We start from the raw sequence: 13,555 nt of genomic DNA on the forward strand, positions 1-13,555 counted from the left end.
TCAAGACCTTCTCTGACTCCAGCTCGGCTGTCCCAGGCGCGCCACGGAGGGGTCAGCTGTGCCCGAGGCCAGGTGTGGCGATGGGTAGTCTGAGCTGTCCCGTCCATCCCAGCACCAGTGACAACAACGTCACGGCCACGCTGGGCCACACGCATCACCACCCCGGTCGTCCTGCGCACTCGTTTTCAAGATGAGGAAACCAAGATTCAGAGAGGTTAAGTAACTGTCGACAAGCACACAGCCGGATGCCCTGGGACCGGGGTTCAGGCCCTGTGCTCACTGCATGTGTTCCCAGGGACCAGCAGATGCACAGCAGGTACTGTGGGGAGGAGGAAAGGTGAGTGCTTACTGGAAGTCGCTCCAACTGAGTGCCCGCCGAGTAGCCTCAAGCAGACGGACTGGGATGCCCTTCTAGCTGGTCCTGCTCGTCCTAGGGCCTCGTGACTTACCTAGAAGTCAATATTCCATTATGAGCCCATCATGCAGGTCAGTGTAATAATTAATGACTATCTGCTGGTGTGACTGCTTATCGTATTTTCGCTTAATTCCAATAAAATCTAAATGGTCTATTAATTTTCCTAATAAATTTAGATATGGCCTCTGACCGCAATCTGGCTTTGATTAGCTAACAAAATATTTGAAGATGGGCCAAGCTGGCTCTTTCAAATATTTCAAGCAAATAACACTTAACTGGATTTAGGATTTTCGGCATCCGTTTATGGCTGTACTCAGTGGTGAAAAAGGAAGAGGGCAGCTTCATAATTGGTCCCCAGAGACCCAGAGTGGAGCCACCTTCTCAGCTACATGAGGGTTCTGAAACCAAATAGGACCGAGACAACGTGATAGCCCCTCGGCTCTGGGGAGGCTGGAAGGGACGAGACGGGAGCCACTTCTGAGGAGCATGCCCAGGGGGCCTGCAGGGCAGACCCTGTCGGGGCTGCCCACCCCAGAGATGTCCTGAGGTCTGCACCCTCAGGTGGACTCTAGTCCCAGAGACAGCAAGTGAGCAAATGAGGAGAGCTGGAAAATGAGACTGCCTAACGGTCCCTCTGACCTTGAGGTCTCTGGCAATGTCACCCCTGAAGAATTCCCTCAACCTCCCACATAATGGCCCATCCTCCCCTCAGCTGGTCACCAAAAATCCTGTTTATTTTTGTTTATGTTATTTACAAGACTCTGTAATCTTTTTAGTTAATTTACGTGTGTGTCTGTATTTAATTCATTTCCCCCCTCCTTGGGAACATAAACTCAAAAACGTAAGGCTTTGCATAATACTTTGCTCATAGTAGACGCACAATAAACACTAGCAGACTAATGAGTGCTGAGATGGTCTCGGACAGCTTCATCTAGAAACAAGAAGCAAGGGAGACCAGAGATGGGGCATCCCAGGGCTGGAGTCAAACACAGCCAGCTTTGAAACCTGGTATTGCCTCTTGCTAGGCAAACAACCAAGTCACAAGCAAATTATCTAACCTCTCTATGCCTCAGTTTATTTGTCTATACAATGGAGCTAGTTTTAGTGACCCCAGTAAGGCAGCACTAGCTGGAGTAGTTAGTGCTCGTTAAAGGTGAGTTGCCACTGTTGCGGCAACACCATCGTCACTATCCATCACCACCTTCATCACCATCAGCAACATTATAATCACCATCATCACCACCCACCATCATCATCGCACCACCACCCTCAGAGTAGAGACCTGACCTGATCTAGTCTGCTCTCACTCCTGGGATCCACTTTTCTGGCCTCATTCCAGAAACCTAAGCTGTGGAACCATCATAGCATCTCTCATCCCATATGATTCTCTGAGGCCCTGATGACATCACACACTGTTTGAGGATCTACAAACAACAGACAAGCAGTCACTGTGGGTTGAGAAAGGTCCTGAGGCCAGAGTAGCGAAACCAGCCCTAACTATCTCGTCCTGGCCATGGCTTGGCAATGGCAAGACCATTTCCCTTCCAATTTAAAGCTTCGCATTTCAGAATCTTGCTCTCAAGGCTGGTAGGGTTCACATTCTGACCCCTCCGAATTATAACCTTTCATAATAGTGAACCAAACCTCAACATGCCTTCACAAAGAGATAAAACTCTCCCCCAGTCCATGAGCCGAATGGCAGTAGCTGTCTGTGACCATCTAGAGTGTACTGTTTAGCCCCATGCAGATGTGAAACACCAACTGCGTGCCAATCTGGCGGTGGGGGTGGGGGGGGGTTCTGCTGCAGTGGTGAGTGCTGTCAGACCTGTCACCGGCATTATAATCACCATCATCATCACCCACCAGCCTCAGAGTAGAGGCCTAACCTAGTAGAGACCTACCTCATTGGAGGACGCAAGATAAAGTGTGAAGCTCTGATGGCTTTGGGAGGCAGTGAAAGGAAGCACATACTCTCTCCTTAGACATAAGTAGACGGGGAGGATAGAAATGTGTATTTTCTAAGCTTAAAGTCCAGTGGAATGAAGGAGGGATGGGCACATGTGATGGGAAATCTGACCTATCTAGGAGGCCAATAAAAACCCTTAGAGAGGCAGCATGTGAGCTGAGACTTGTAAGAGGAATGGACAGAGGATTAGGAGGGGCAGAAATTCCAGGACTAGGGAGCAACATGTTGGGATCATAAGGTAGAATACATCTTGGTCCTTAATAGGAACTAAGAAAGTCAGGATAGTCGGGCATAAGGGGGACAGAGGAGGGAAATGAAGTTGGTGCAGAACTGAGTCTTGATGTCTGTTCAGTTCAGGCTGTTATAACAAAATAACCACAGACTATAAACAACATTTATTTGCACTGTTCTACAGAATGGGAAATCCAAACCAAGGGGTCAGCAGCCCCTGGATCTGGGGAGAACCTGCTTCCAGTCTGCAGATGGCCAATGTCTTGCTGAGTCTTCAAAAAGCAGAGAGAGGTGGGGAATTCTAGTCTCTTCCTCTTCTCATAAGGACACTAACTCCATCACTGGAATCCAATCTCAAGAACTTGTCTAAATGTAATTACCTCCCGAAGGCCCCACACCCTAACACGGTCTTACTGGGGGGACAGAGTTTCAACTTATGAGTGGAGGGAACATCCAGTCAAGAACAGCGGACGAGGTCTTTCCGTCAGGCGTTCTCTATCTGTTGCCTCTGACAGACTGAAGGAGCATAGCAAGGAGGGGATTGCTCTTCCCTTCTCCAGGTAGGAAGCAAGTTAAGGCACTTGGCCAGTAATCAGAGATGAGAACAAGGTAAGGAGAAGTTTGAGACAATGTGTGTTGGTTCCTCTTCTCGTTCCAGGAACAGGTAGATGAGATGGATCTCTCTCTGCCTAAGGGGGCACAGAGAGTGTGGAGCCTGTCTTGGGGGAGCTGCCGTCTGGCTGTCGTCACTAATAGGATCGTAGCCTCGTGACTGCTGTACACCAGAGAGGCGGCCACTCCTCTACCGAGACCTGATATTGGTTTAGCAGTCGGGAGTTAATTAAATGTTAATATTCAGTCTCTTGAAATTAAACATTAGGAATCTCAGCTTTATTTGTAAGTTTCTTAGCCATCGTTGAAGTGTTCTGCTCGGCCCCCTCCTGCGGAGTCGCCCAGCTCCGACCGCTGCATTCCCCAGCCACGGGCGAACTCATTTTGTTCACCACAGGCCTGGACACACAACATCTGACCTGCCCAACAGCCACGCTCCTCCACTGAGTACATCTAAGAGGCTGCACGCACGCACCACACACACTCTCTCTCTCTCAAACATACCGACACCGAGTTTCACATCAGGCGGGTCTACCTGGAATATCGCAGCTGTTGCAGCATGTGTAATGTTCATAGATGATGCAGCACTTTCAGGGACATAACTTGGTTTTATTTAATAGTGAGGTGACAGTAACAATGACAATGAAGCTGGGAAGGAGGGAAATGCGTAAAGAAGGAACGACGATGGAATGGAAGCAAAGGAGAGGAGGGCGAGCAGGATGAAAACAAGGGCGAAGCAGCGCTGCTTTGGTGCATTTTTATGCTGTGCCTCTGGACATTTCCATTCACATCAACTCCACAAAGACTGTCAGCCCTCTCATTCCACAGACTAAGAAACTGGAACCCACAGGAATGAACTCGTGTGCCCAGCACCACACAGGTGCTCAAGGTTGACACCTGTTCCCGAACTACAAGTGATCGTATATGAGAAAAACAGCAAGTTCAGAGAAATTCAGAGATCTGGTTAAGAGCCCAAGTTTTATGTTCACACTCATATCAAAGGAATCAAGAGAGGGTAAATGGCTGCCCAGATCCACACAGCTTTGTGTGAGGGTCAGGGCAGGAATCCTAGATTCCCATCTCCAAGGAAGTGTGTGTGTGTGTGTGTGTGTGTGTGTGTGTGTGTGCAAGCACCTATAACTAATTCCAGGCTCCCTGCAAGCCTCAAACTCTCTCTTAGTGAGGTCGGGACACCCCAGCACCTTTGGCAATTTGCATTTAAAGCAGGATTGTGTCTCTTGAACAGCTGAGTAGCAGGACAGGTAAGACAATGGGGAAGAGGCTGCTCACCTCTTCCCAGAAAGGCAACACCCTGAGAGAACACAGCTTGCTTCCAGGGCCCTGGCCAGCGACACGAGGTTCCCAGGACCTTTCAATGGCAGGAGGACACTGCCCCAGCATCATGCCACCATGCTGAATTGAAAACCGAGGCAAATTTGAACCAAGGGAGATGGCTAATCAAGACCCAGGTCTGCATTTCCTGCATGTCGACGAAACAAGAAAAGACAGAAGCAAACACGGTTAAGCTGACTTGCAGAGGCCAGCCAGCAAGGAGGGGGAACGCCTGTGGCCAGCAAGAGGGGTCAGAGGGAGCCTCCAGGGCCACAGAGGGCTGGACTGCAGGTCCTGACCAGCACTTCTAAAAGACTGAACCGCGGAGTTAGAGGAAACTGAGGCCAACCCAAAAGTAGAGCTCACGGGATAAAGGTGGCTCTCCTGCAGACCCCTGGACATGGCTCATGGTTTAGGAAGTGTGAAGAGTTACAGCTGTGTGTCTCCTCAGCATTCATGAGAACTCAAAGATGCTCAGGGAGAGTTAAAAGAGTCCAGATGGTGCTGACTTTGTCAGAGAAGACACGCTGAGCCAGGCGTGGACACAAGGCCATTTCTTCTGACATGGTCTTACACCATGATCTACTTCCCAGACCCTAAGACTGGGACCTGGGTTTTAAATTGCTTGTCTAAGACAACCACCCATGAGGGATTCAGAAATCTTCCCTTCTAAGTCGCTTGCTCTACAGAGAAAGACACAGGCCCTAGGAGGGTGGAGGCCAGCCAAGGTCATCCTGACCCCCCGGCATCCCGGAAACTTCAAGCCCTGGGGGCAAGACGCCAAGTCCAGAGGGTGGGCTCCAGCGTCCTCCTGGGCCCTGAACATCACCACGCGGGCCATAGCAGCAATCTTCTCTTTATTTCCAGGGAATAAGGTTCCGTGAAGTCAAGCCAAGCAGAGGTATTTAGAACAATCAAACAAGTCACAGGAGGTGGGACTGTTTCCTCCTGGGCACATGAGGTTCAACCCTACTTTGGCCGATGTTTTCTACTCTACAGAGCATAGTTTGGAGCCAGACAGACCTGAGTGGGATCTAGCTTCTGCGTTCCCAGTCGTGGGACTTTGGGCAAACCACACCGTGAACCCCGCTATTCTTGAAGACAGGAAGTTCTTCCCTGCACCCCACTTTCCTGCAGGTCAGGCTCTGTCCGAGGTGCTGCGCGTAGAGCACCGAGCATGAGCGCAAAGCCCGGAGGTCTCGGCTAACAGCCAAGTGGGGTGATGGGACCCGGAGTGCAGGCTTGTGTGAGGATTCGAGACGCACTGCCTGTGAGGGCCTGAGGATGCTGCCTCTGGAGACGTCACTCAGCAGAGGGTGGAACTGCCTCAAGGGAGCATGGCCACGGCATTATGCTCCGGTCACATTTACTATCAGATCGGCTTGAGGTACATGCACATCCTGAGCCCTACGAGTAATTTCACTTTCTTTTCACCGTTGTTTGCGTTGCTGTTAAGGCTGACCTTGTCACTTCTGGAGGGGAAAGCGATGAAACTGAAGCCATTCCACAGTCCCAGCCTTCCCCGGCACTCTGGCCTTGGAGAGGGCGGGGTTCCTGCCCCTTACAGGCGCTCCACCTCCCCTGCATTCTTCTCCCCGCCCTAGGGACAGGCAGGGCCCGTTTCTCAGCTCCCCGCAGCTAGGCATGGCCACAGGACGAAGGTAGGTGGACAGGGCTGGGGACAGGTCCGCCACACAGCTGTCCACATGGGCCCTTCGCCTCGTCGCCTTGGAGAAGGCTGTGACAGCGGCGAGGCCACAGAATGCGGCAGCCTGGGTCCCTGCGAATCCGAGGAGCAGAGGCCCACTGCACAGCCCCCCGTGACTCGGGGACACCATTTCCCGTGTCAGCCCTGAGCAGGGAGGCCGCCTGTGAAAGCCTGGCGTTCCAGCCAGCCTGTCTCGTCCAACCCTTCTCCTGGAGGTAAAGCCGTCCTGCAAACACGGCCCTCTCATACCCAGCCCTGGCACAGGCCAACTGGGGTGGGGGCCTGGGGGACAGGGGCTGGGTCGGGTGGGCCCGAGAGCCCCTCTCTGACTGGGGGCTGTGGGAGAGGGGGACAGTCCGTGTGACCTGTCCGGGCCTTCATCTTCGGGTGGCAAGAGGGCCCTGATCGAAGACAGCCAGCATCGCCGCAGGGGGCGTGGCCGCGGGGCGTGGCCTAGAGCCCCGCGCAGGCCGCAGGAGCACCAGCCAGCTCGGCCACCCGCCCACCACGGGCCCAGCAGCAAAGGCTGAGGGTGGCCTCGCGCGCCCGCCAGCCGGCGCACGCGCCTCCACACGCACGCAGCCCCGAGCAGGGGCTGCGACCCCCAGCGGCTCCCGCCCGGCACACACACGCCCGCCGGCCCCCTGGCTCCGGCTCCGGGAAGTCACGGTCCATCCATACCTCGGTCTGTCAGGATCCTGAGGCGCTACAGGAAGACCGAGTGCTTAGCAACGCTTGGGAGGCGGCGGGGGGGGGGGGCGGGCTGGGGGTGGGGGCCCGCCTGCCCCTGAACCATGCCGCCAAGCCCAGACGCCAGGCTGGCACCTGCAGGCTGCCCAGGGCAGGGGAGAGGAGAGCTGCCCTGAGGGCGTGCGCTGGAGAACTGGGCCGCCACAGTGGGGCCGGGCCGCAGCAGGGTCCTGCAGCCGCACCCTTGCGAGTTTGACTGACCGAGGCCTCAAAGGGACGCCCTGCCAGCGCCTCGGGCAGCGCCTCGGGCTCAGCCTGCCGCCCCGGCCCAGAGGCCAGACCAACCCCCCACTTCGTAGGAGGGGTGCAGTGAGCGTGCGGTGGGCCCAGCGCTGCTAAGAGGCAGAATCTCACTCGGAGCAGCCCTGGATGGAACAAAGGGTCGTCCACGGAGCGGCGGGCGGCTGAGCGCCCCGGCGCTGCCCGACTCCCCTGCAGAGGGCAGCAACCCCGGCCCGAGTGACGCCAGCTGCACCGGGGTGCCCAGGGAGGCTCGGCCGTGCTCCGGTGCTGGGCTTCCCAGCAGAGGGGCGTGACCCCACGGGCCCGCTGGGAGGACAGCGGTCAGCCGGCGGACACCGGGCCGCAGAGGTCAGGGTGCAGGTGGCGAATGGACGCCAGCTGGGGCCAGCCGGTGGCCTCGCTGAGCTGGCGGCCTCGGAAGTGAAGAGGCGTGTCGGCTGGAATCAGAGCCGTGCCCCAGAGGAAAGCAGGGGGGTCCAGGAGGGAGGTGCCCAGACCACGGCACCCCGTCTCCCACTTCCTCCTGCGAGCCTCTGGGGAAGAACGGGGTGAAGGGTCAGGCTGCGTGTCCTTAAGCTCCTGTGACATCGCTGCTTAAAACTCGCCACCAGTTTCAATGCCCAGCCGTGGCCGCGCCTCCCGGGCACCTCTGAGGAGCTGGCCCGGGGGCCTCCGGTCAGCCCCCGAGGGCACCCCTCTGGCGGCGGCTCGCGGCCCCCCACCCCGTGGCAGGGGCAGGTGAGGCAGCGGCTGGATCTCGAGCACCTCCAGGCCGGGGGCCGTGTGGGGAGCGACGGCGTGGGGACACGGGCACGCGTGGGCCAGGGCTGCGGGGCACGGCACAGGCTGACGCAGGGGTGCTGTGTGGGTGACGGCGGGGAGACCCCCTTTGCTGAGTGGGAAGAGCCCCAGCAAGACCCCAGATGCGTAAGCTGCAGCCGGTGCGGGGGGGCCCTCCGGCCGCTGACTCCTGCCCAGCTGCTGCCCGGCCCGGGGCCCGGTGGCCGAGGCTGCCGTGGGCGGGTATCTGCACCCGTGGCCCAGGTCCTCGCAACCCACCTTCCGCCCGTGTATCCCGCCACCGTCGGCCGCCGCCATCCGCCTGCCACCCGTTTTGTCAATAAGCCGGCACTGGAGCACGGCCACACCCACGCGTCTACACCCCAGGGCCTTCCCCCACAGTGCAGTGTGAACTGTTGCAACAGAGACCATATGGCCGGAAAAGCCCAAAATATTTGCTATCAGGATCTTTACAGAGAAAGTTTGCCAATTGCTTTCCTAGAGAATGTTTCAAAATGCATGTGGTTGTGTGGGGTTGTCTCAGGGACTGAGTTGGGCCACTGCTGACACAGTTACAGGGTGAAACACCACTCTGCCGGTCCTGCCCGGCCCTGCCCAGCCCTGTCCGGCCCTGTCTAGCCATGTGTAGTCCTGCCCAGCCCCGTCCAGCCCTGCCCAGCCCTGCCCAGCCTGCCCACTTCTGCCCAGCTCTGTCCAATCCTGCCCAGTCCTGCCCAGTCCTGCCCAGCCCTGTCCAGCCCTACCCAGTCCTGTCCAGTCCTGTCCAGCCCTGTCCAGCCTGCCCACTCCTGCCCAGCCTTGCCCAGCCCTGCCCAGCCTTGTCCAGCCCTGTCCAGCCTGCCTACCTCTGCCCAGTCCTGCCCAGCCCTGTCCAGTCCTGCCCAGCCCAATCCAGCCCTGCCCAGCCGTGCCCGCCTGCCCACTCCTGCCCAGCCAGCTATAGGGGTCACACGTGGGCCCAGGGCTAAGAGGAGGAGCCTCTGCTGAGGCCTCCGAGCGGGCCAGGCCGCGCCAGGACCTCCTGTCCCACCGAGATCCCTGCGCCCCTCCCACTGTCTTGAGGCCGAGGCCTGGAGAGGCACCTCCTCCGCTCCCTTCACTTTATCTAACGTTTTCGTGGCTGCTTGACAGCTTGTCTCGCAGGTTCCCTTAGGACCTAGTTTTAGAATCAAGGAGAAGGGTTTTAAACGTTGCCAAGTCCAAGTTCACAGGAGACAGAAATACCCTCCTGGGCTCTGACTTGTCACACGTCCCCACTTCCGCGGGGCGGGGCAGGGCAGGGCGGCGGGCGCGGCCAGGTCCTGCCCCCAGGACTCCAGCTTGCCAGCCTGGCCACGGCCTTTCTGGAGGCAGGACGAGGGCCTGCCCTGCGTGGCGACCACGAGCCCCATTCCCAGTTTAACGAGGAGGAAGAAGAACATGACTAGCAGACTGATGAGGTACACTGCTGAGGGGAGCAGCAGGCGGGTCAGGAGCGGTCTGGTGCACCCTGGGGGTCACTCCCTGGCCGGGGATCGGACTCGCACTGAAGCAATGGCAGCGAGCTTCATGGTGCTGCGCTTTAACCCACTGCACCACCAGGGAGGCCCTGGAGACCTCTTAAAAGGCTAAACGTGGACCCTCCCTGGTGGCACAGTGGGTCGGAGCACAGCACTGAGAAGCCAAAGCCGCTTCAGCACGAGTTCGATCCCCGCCTGCCCCGGAGCTGACCCACAGGGTGCGGCAGACCTCTCCTGGCCCGCCGGCTGCTCCCTCAGCAGTGGGCTTCGTCGGTCAGCCTGTTCTGCCCCTCGCTCTGTCTCTGGAGAATCCTCCCACTGCCCCTGCACCCCTGGCCTGTACCCCAGCTCTGTGTGCATAAATAAATAAATCTTTAAAAAAAAAAGGCTACATGCGACCACGCCAGGCGTCTATCTGAAGACTGCCACAGTGCTCATTTGAATGCAAAACTGCACCCCCGTGCTGACTGCTGCACTGTTTGCAACAGCCCAGCTACGGAAAGAGCTAAGTGCCCCAGTGCAGATGAGGACATCAAGAAGGTGTGGTGCGTGTGCACAGCGGAGCGCTACGCAGCTGTCAAATCACGCCACGAGCTGGAAGGGATTATGCTGCATGGAACAGGCCAGAGCAGAACGCTAGACACCGGCTGGTGGCACTTAGGTGCGGAATACAGACAAGCCAAACAAGGGCCAGACAAAGGCCACCTGCAAACTCTGAGTCCTGACCGCAGATCCGAGGCACCTCGCGGTGTGTGCATGTGGCGGGGGGGGGGGTGCAAGAGGGCGGGAAGGACAATGGAAGAGGACGGGAAGGACAATGGACAGCCGCACCGCAGCCACTTCCCACTCAGGCACGATGGAGACAGCTCTGCAGGAGAAGGCAACGAGTCATCGCTGTCGCCGCTGTCGCAGGTGGGACTTGAGGGCTCAGGGTCTGTCCCTCCTCTCAACTTCTTTGCGACCCCAATGCCTGGCATGGCACAGGGTACACAGCAGGTGCTGAGAGCTGGGCGCAGGAATAAGGAAATGAGCGGCTCAGCTCACCCACTGTGGACAGTGATAGCAAAGGATGAAGGAAAATGTTCAAATGCCAATTCAGGGGCCTCCCTGGTAGCCCAAGGGGCTGGTTACGTGTCAGCACCGTGAAGCGATCGCAGCCCGCAGCACGAGTCCCACCCCGGCCAGGGAGGGACCCCAGGGTGCGGCAGACCCTCCCGTCTGCCTGCTGCTCCCCTCAGCAGTGTTTTCCGGTCGATCCACCTGTTCTGCTCCCCACTGTCTCTGATGAATCCTCTCACCCCCATACCTGTGGCCTGTACCCCAGTTCTTGTATGCGTTATAAATAAACCTCTTAAAAAATAAATAAATCTTAAGAAAATGGCATTACAGAGAGGACACCCAGCGGCTTCCAGGAGTGTGCGCACTCCAGCTCACGCTCTCGCGACACCTCTCTGCGCACGGCACCATCGCCCGTGCCCTGCAGAAATGCGGAGCCTGAAGGTCCGTCAGGCTGGAAACTGACCCGCGGTACAGGCTGGGATGCAGAAGCCCTGGGGTTTGCTCCCAAACCACAGCCCTCCGGCGGCACAGCGCAGTCCACCCCCGCATGGGGTCACCCTTTGTAGGAAGGAGCTCCGCTGACCCCCACTGACCGAGGCAAACGCAGCTCGCCTGAGAAGCGACACTCAGCGGCCAGCAGTCCCAACGGCCGCCGGCTGGCCGGCGCACAGCCACGTGGGAGTCGGCTGGACAACGGGCGGGGCAGACAGAGCCTCAAGGTGCGGCGAGGCGAGGGCACCCCGGCGGGCCCGTGGGGCGGAGGGGAAGCCCGAGTCCTGGCTTTTCTGGAAAGGCGACAGGCTGCTGCTTTGCAAACCCACCTCGAGCAGTCACCCAGCGCGCCGTCTCAAACTCGCGGCTGGAGGCGGGCCGTGCACCCACTTGCAAGCAGAGCTCAGGGTCCTGACAGCCTGCTTCGCCCATCAACCAGCGAGGGACACACACAGGAGATGGTGGAAGAGCAGACGAACACGGACAGCAGCGTGTTTCACACGCGGGTCCGCAAACCCTGCGCTGGCCGGCCGGCCGGGCAGAGGGGACCTCCGCGAGCCCCTCCAGGTGAAGACCTGGGGTGCACTCGCCTGAGGCGGCCTGGGTGCGGGACGCCCTCGGCAGAAGGCCCCGCGGCCGCCTCTTCACCCCACTGGTGACGGAGGGGACCCCACGTGGGCTGGACACAGGCCATGGACATGGGCGGCCGGATGGCGGCAGAGAGCCTGAGCTGGACAGTGGCCGGGAGAGCCAGGACGGGCCCCGCTCACGCCCTGAGCCGGCAGGAGGCGAGGCCGCTGGGAAGGTCAGGCGCCCGGCCGGGTCCTGGGGCCGTGGGAGGAAGGGCTGGCCGGCTGCGAGAATTCGGGGCTGGCGCAGAGGCGAGGCCTGCTAGGCTGAGAGCCGGGCAGCTGAGGACGGAGCTAGAGAAGGTTGCTCCAGATTCGGGGGCGGCCGGCAGGCGTGGGAGCCTTTGGGGCCTTGAGTCAAAGGCCAGCGGCCACGCGTGAAACATCGGCGCCCTGAAATTTCAGGGTGAGTCCCGCACGCCCAGCCCAGCCCAGCGCCCACCCCGCCTCCTCCTCCTCCCACCCCGCAGAGACCCCCACGGCTGCCGCCCCTGGGTCCCCCGAGCGGCAGATGCGAGCCGTGAGTGGCCTCGGCCCGGAACGCTCTGGGGTGCAGAAGCATCACGTCCGAGCTGCGTGGTTTTCTCTCCACGTGAGGTGCTACCTGCTACCTCGCCCTTCCAGCGGGGCTGCACAGGTGAGAGAGGCAGAGGAAGTGCCAGGCAGCAGTTCAAGTGAGCGCGGGAGCGGGCAGGTGTGCTTGCCCTCAGCTGCCTCATATGTCCTTGACCCCGGGGTGTTTCAGAGCGTGAGAGTCTGTACCGTCACACCGAACGACAGCAGAGTCAGTGACGCGGAGCCATCAGGCCATCCCGGGGTCCCCCCTGAGCCACTCACCTCATTTTTCTAACCCTCCACCAGCCTGGCATGATGCTGACTCCCCAAGATGACTTTGCTGAAGCTCAGAAAGGGGAAGTGTCCACGGGAGCCTGGGCCCCAGGGAGGGAGGCCGAGGGGATCTGCCCCAGCCTGGCTCCCTTGACCTCCAAGCCCAACCCCCCAGAATGTGTGGGTGATGTGGGAGGCTATATAATGTCCCCCCAAGATGCCTTGGCTTACCCCTTCCATGACAGGCGGCGTGGGTGCCCAGTGGTCACGTGGGTGAGGGAGCCCAGGTCCCAGCGCTGCACCTTCCTCCCCTGGCATAATCCAGAGCTGCTTCTTTCCGAAAGCCAAAGCCGGGGTGCAGACAGCACCCCTTGGCACCGAGCCGGCCGTTCTCAGTGGCTGGGCAACACACACCCTGCTTGTCTGCTTGTTACTGCCGCGTCCCTGCGGACAGACAGACGCAGGCCAGCTCAGAAGGCCCAGACATCGTCTCGGGCCACACGGCCGCCGCCCCAGGCTGCTGGGCCAGTGAAGGTTCTCAGCGGCCGTGACCCAAAGCAGCCCCTCCCGGGCAGCGGCGTGGGCCGCGGCTCCCGTAAGACGCTCGGGGACTGGGCCCGGACGCGCATATGTCACGGACAGGCAAACCTCCTCGGAAATATTTATGATGGAACTTCAGCACCAACCCAAACAGCCTTCACAGAGCGAACGAAACCATAAATTATTTCCAAGAACATTGTAATGCCAAGGGAACTCACTTAATTATCCATTATCCCAGAAATGTAGACATAATGTTAATTAAAATGAAGGGGGAAAGCCATTTCCATTCTTCATGAAGATTCATCGGGCTCTGGAAGAGATCTTTGCCCTGCAGGCCGGGCCAGGTGACGCAGAGCTCTCCTGGCACCGAGCAGGAGCCCCGGCCAGCACAGGGGCCGTCCAGGTTGGGAGCGGCCCTGCGGGGGAGAAACAGGTCGGGGCCCCGGCCCT

The 13,555-nt window shown here is 58.8% G+C and overlaps 1 protein-coding gene across 7 annotated transcripts in view; it reads right to left on the minus strand.

Annotated features, from left to right (window-relative positions):
- RBFOX1 (RNA binding protein, fox-1 homolog (C. elegans) 1) overlaps positions 1-12,824 on the minus strand; it is a 1,380,973-nt gene extending 1,368,149 nt beyond the window's left edge. For all 7 annotated transcript variants that reach the window (XM_012731793.1, XM_012731784.1, XM_012731788.1 and 4 more), the window contains exon 1: positions 12,797-12,824. In XM_012731793.1, coding sequence (XP_012587247.1) covers positions 12,797-12,805 — 9 coding nt within the window. In that variant the 5' untranslated portion in view covers positions 12,806-12,824. The remainder of the gene's footprint in view (positions 1-12,796) is intronic.
- Between the last annotated feature and the right edge of the window lie 731 nt (positions 12,825-13,555).

This window comes from Condylura cristata, unplaced genomic scaffold, assembly GCF_000260355.1.
Source record: "Condylura cristata isolate star-nosed mole 26May11 unplaced genomic scaffold, ConCri1.0 scaffold00032, whole genome shotgun sequence".
NCBI lineage: Eukaryota > Metazoa > Chordata > Mammalia > Eulipotyphla > Talpidae > Condylura > Condylura cristata.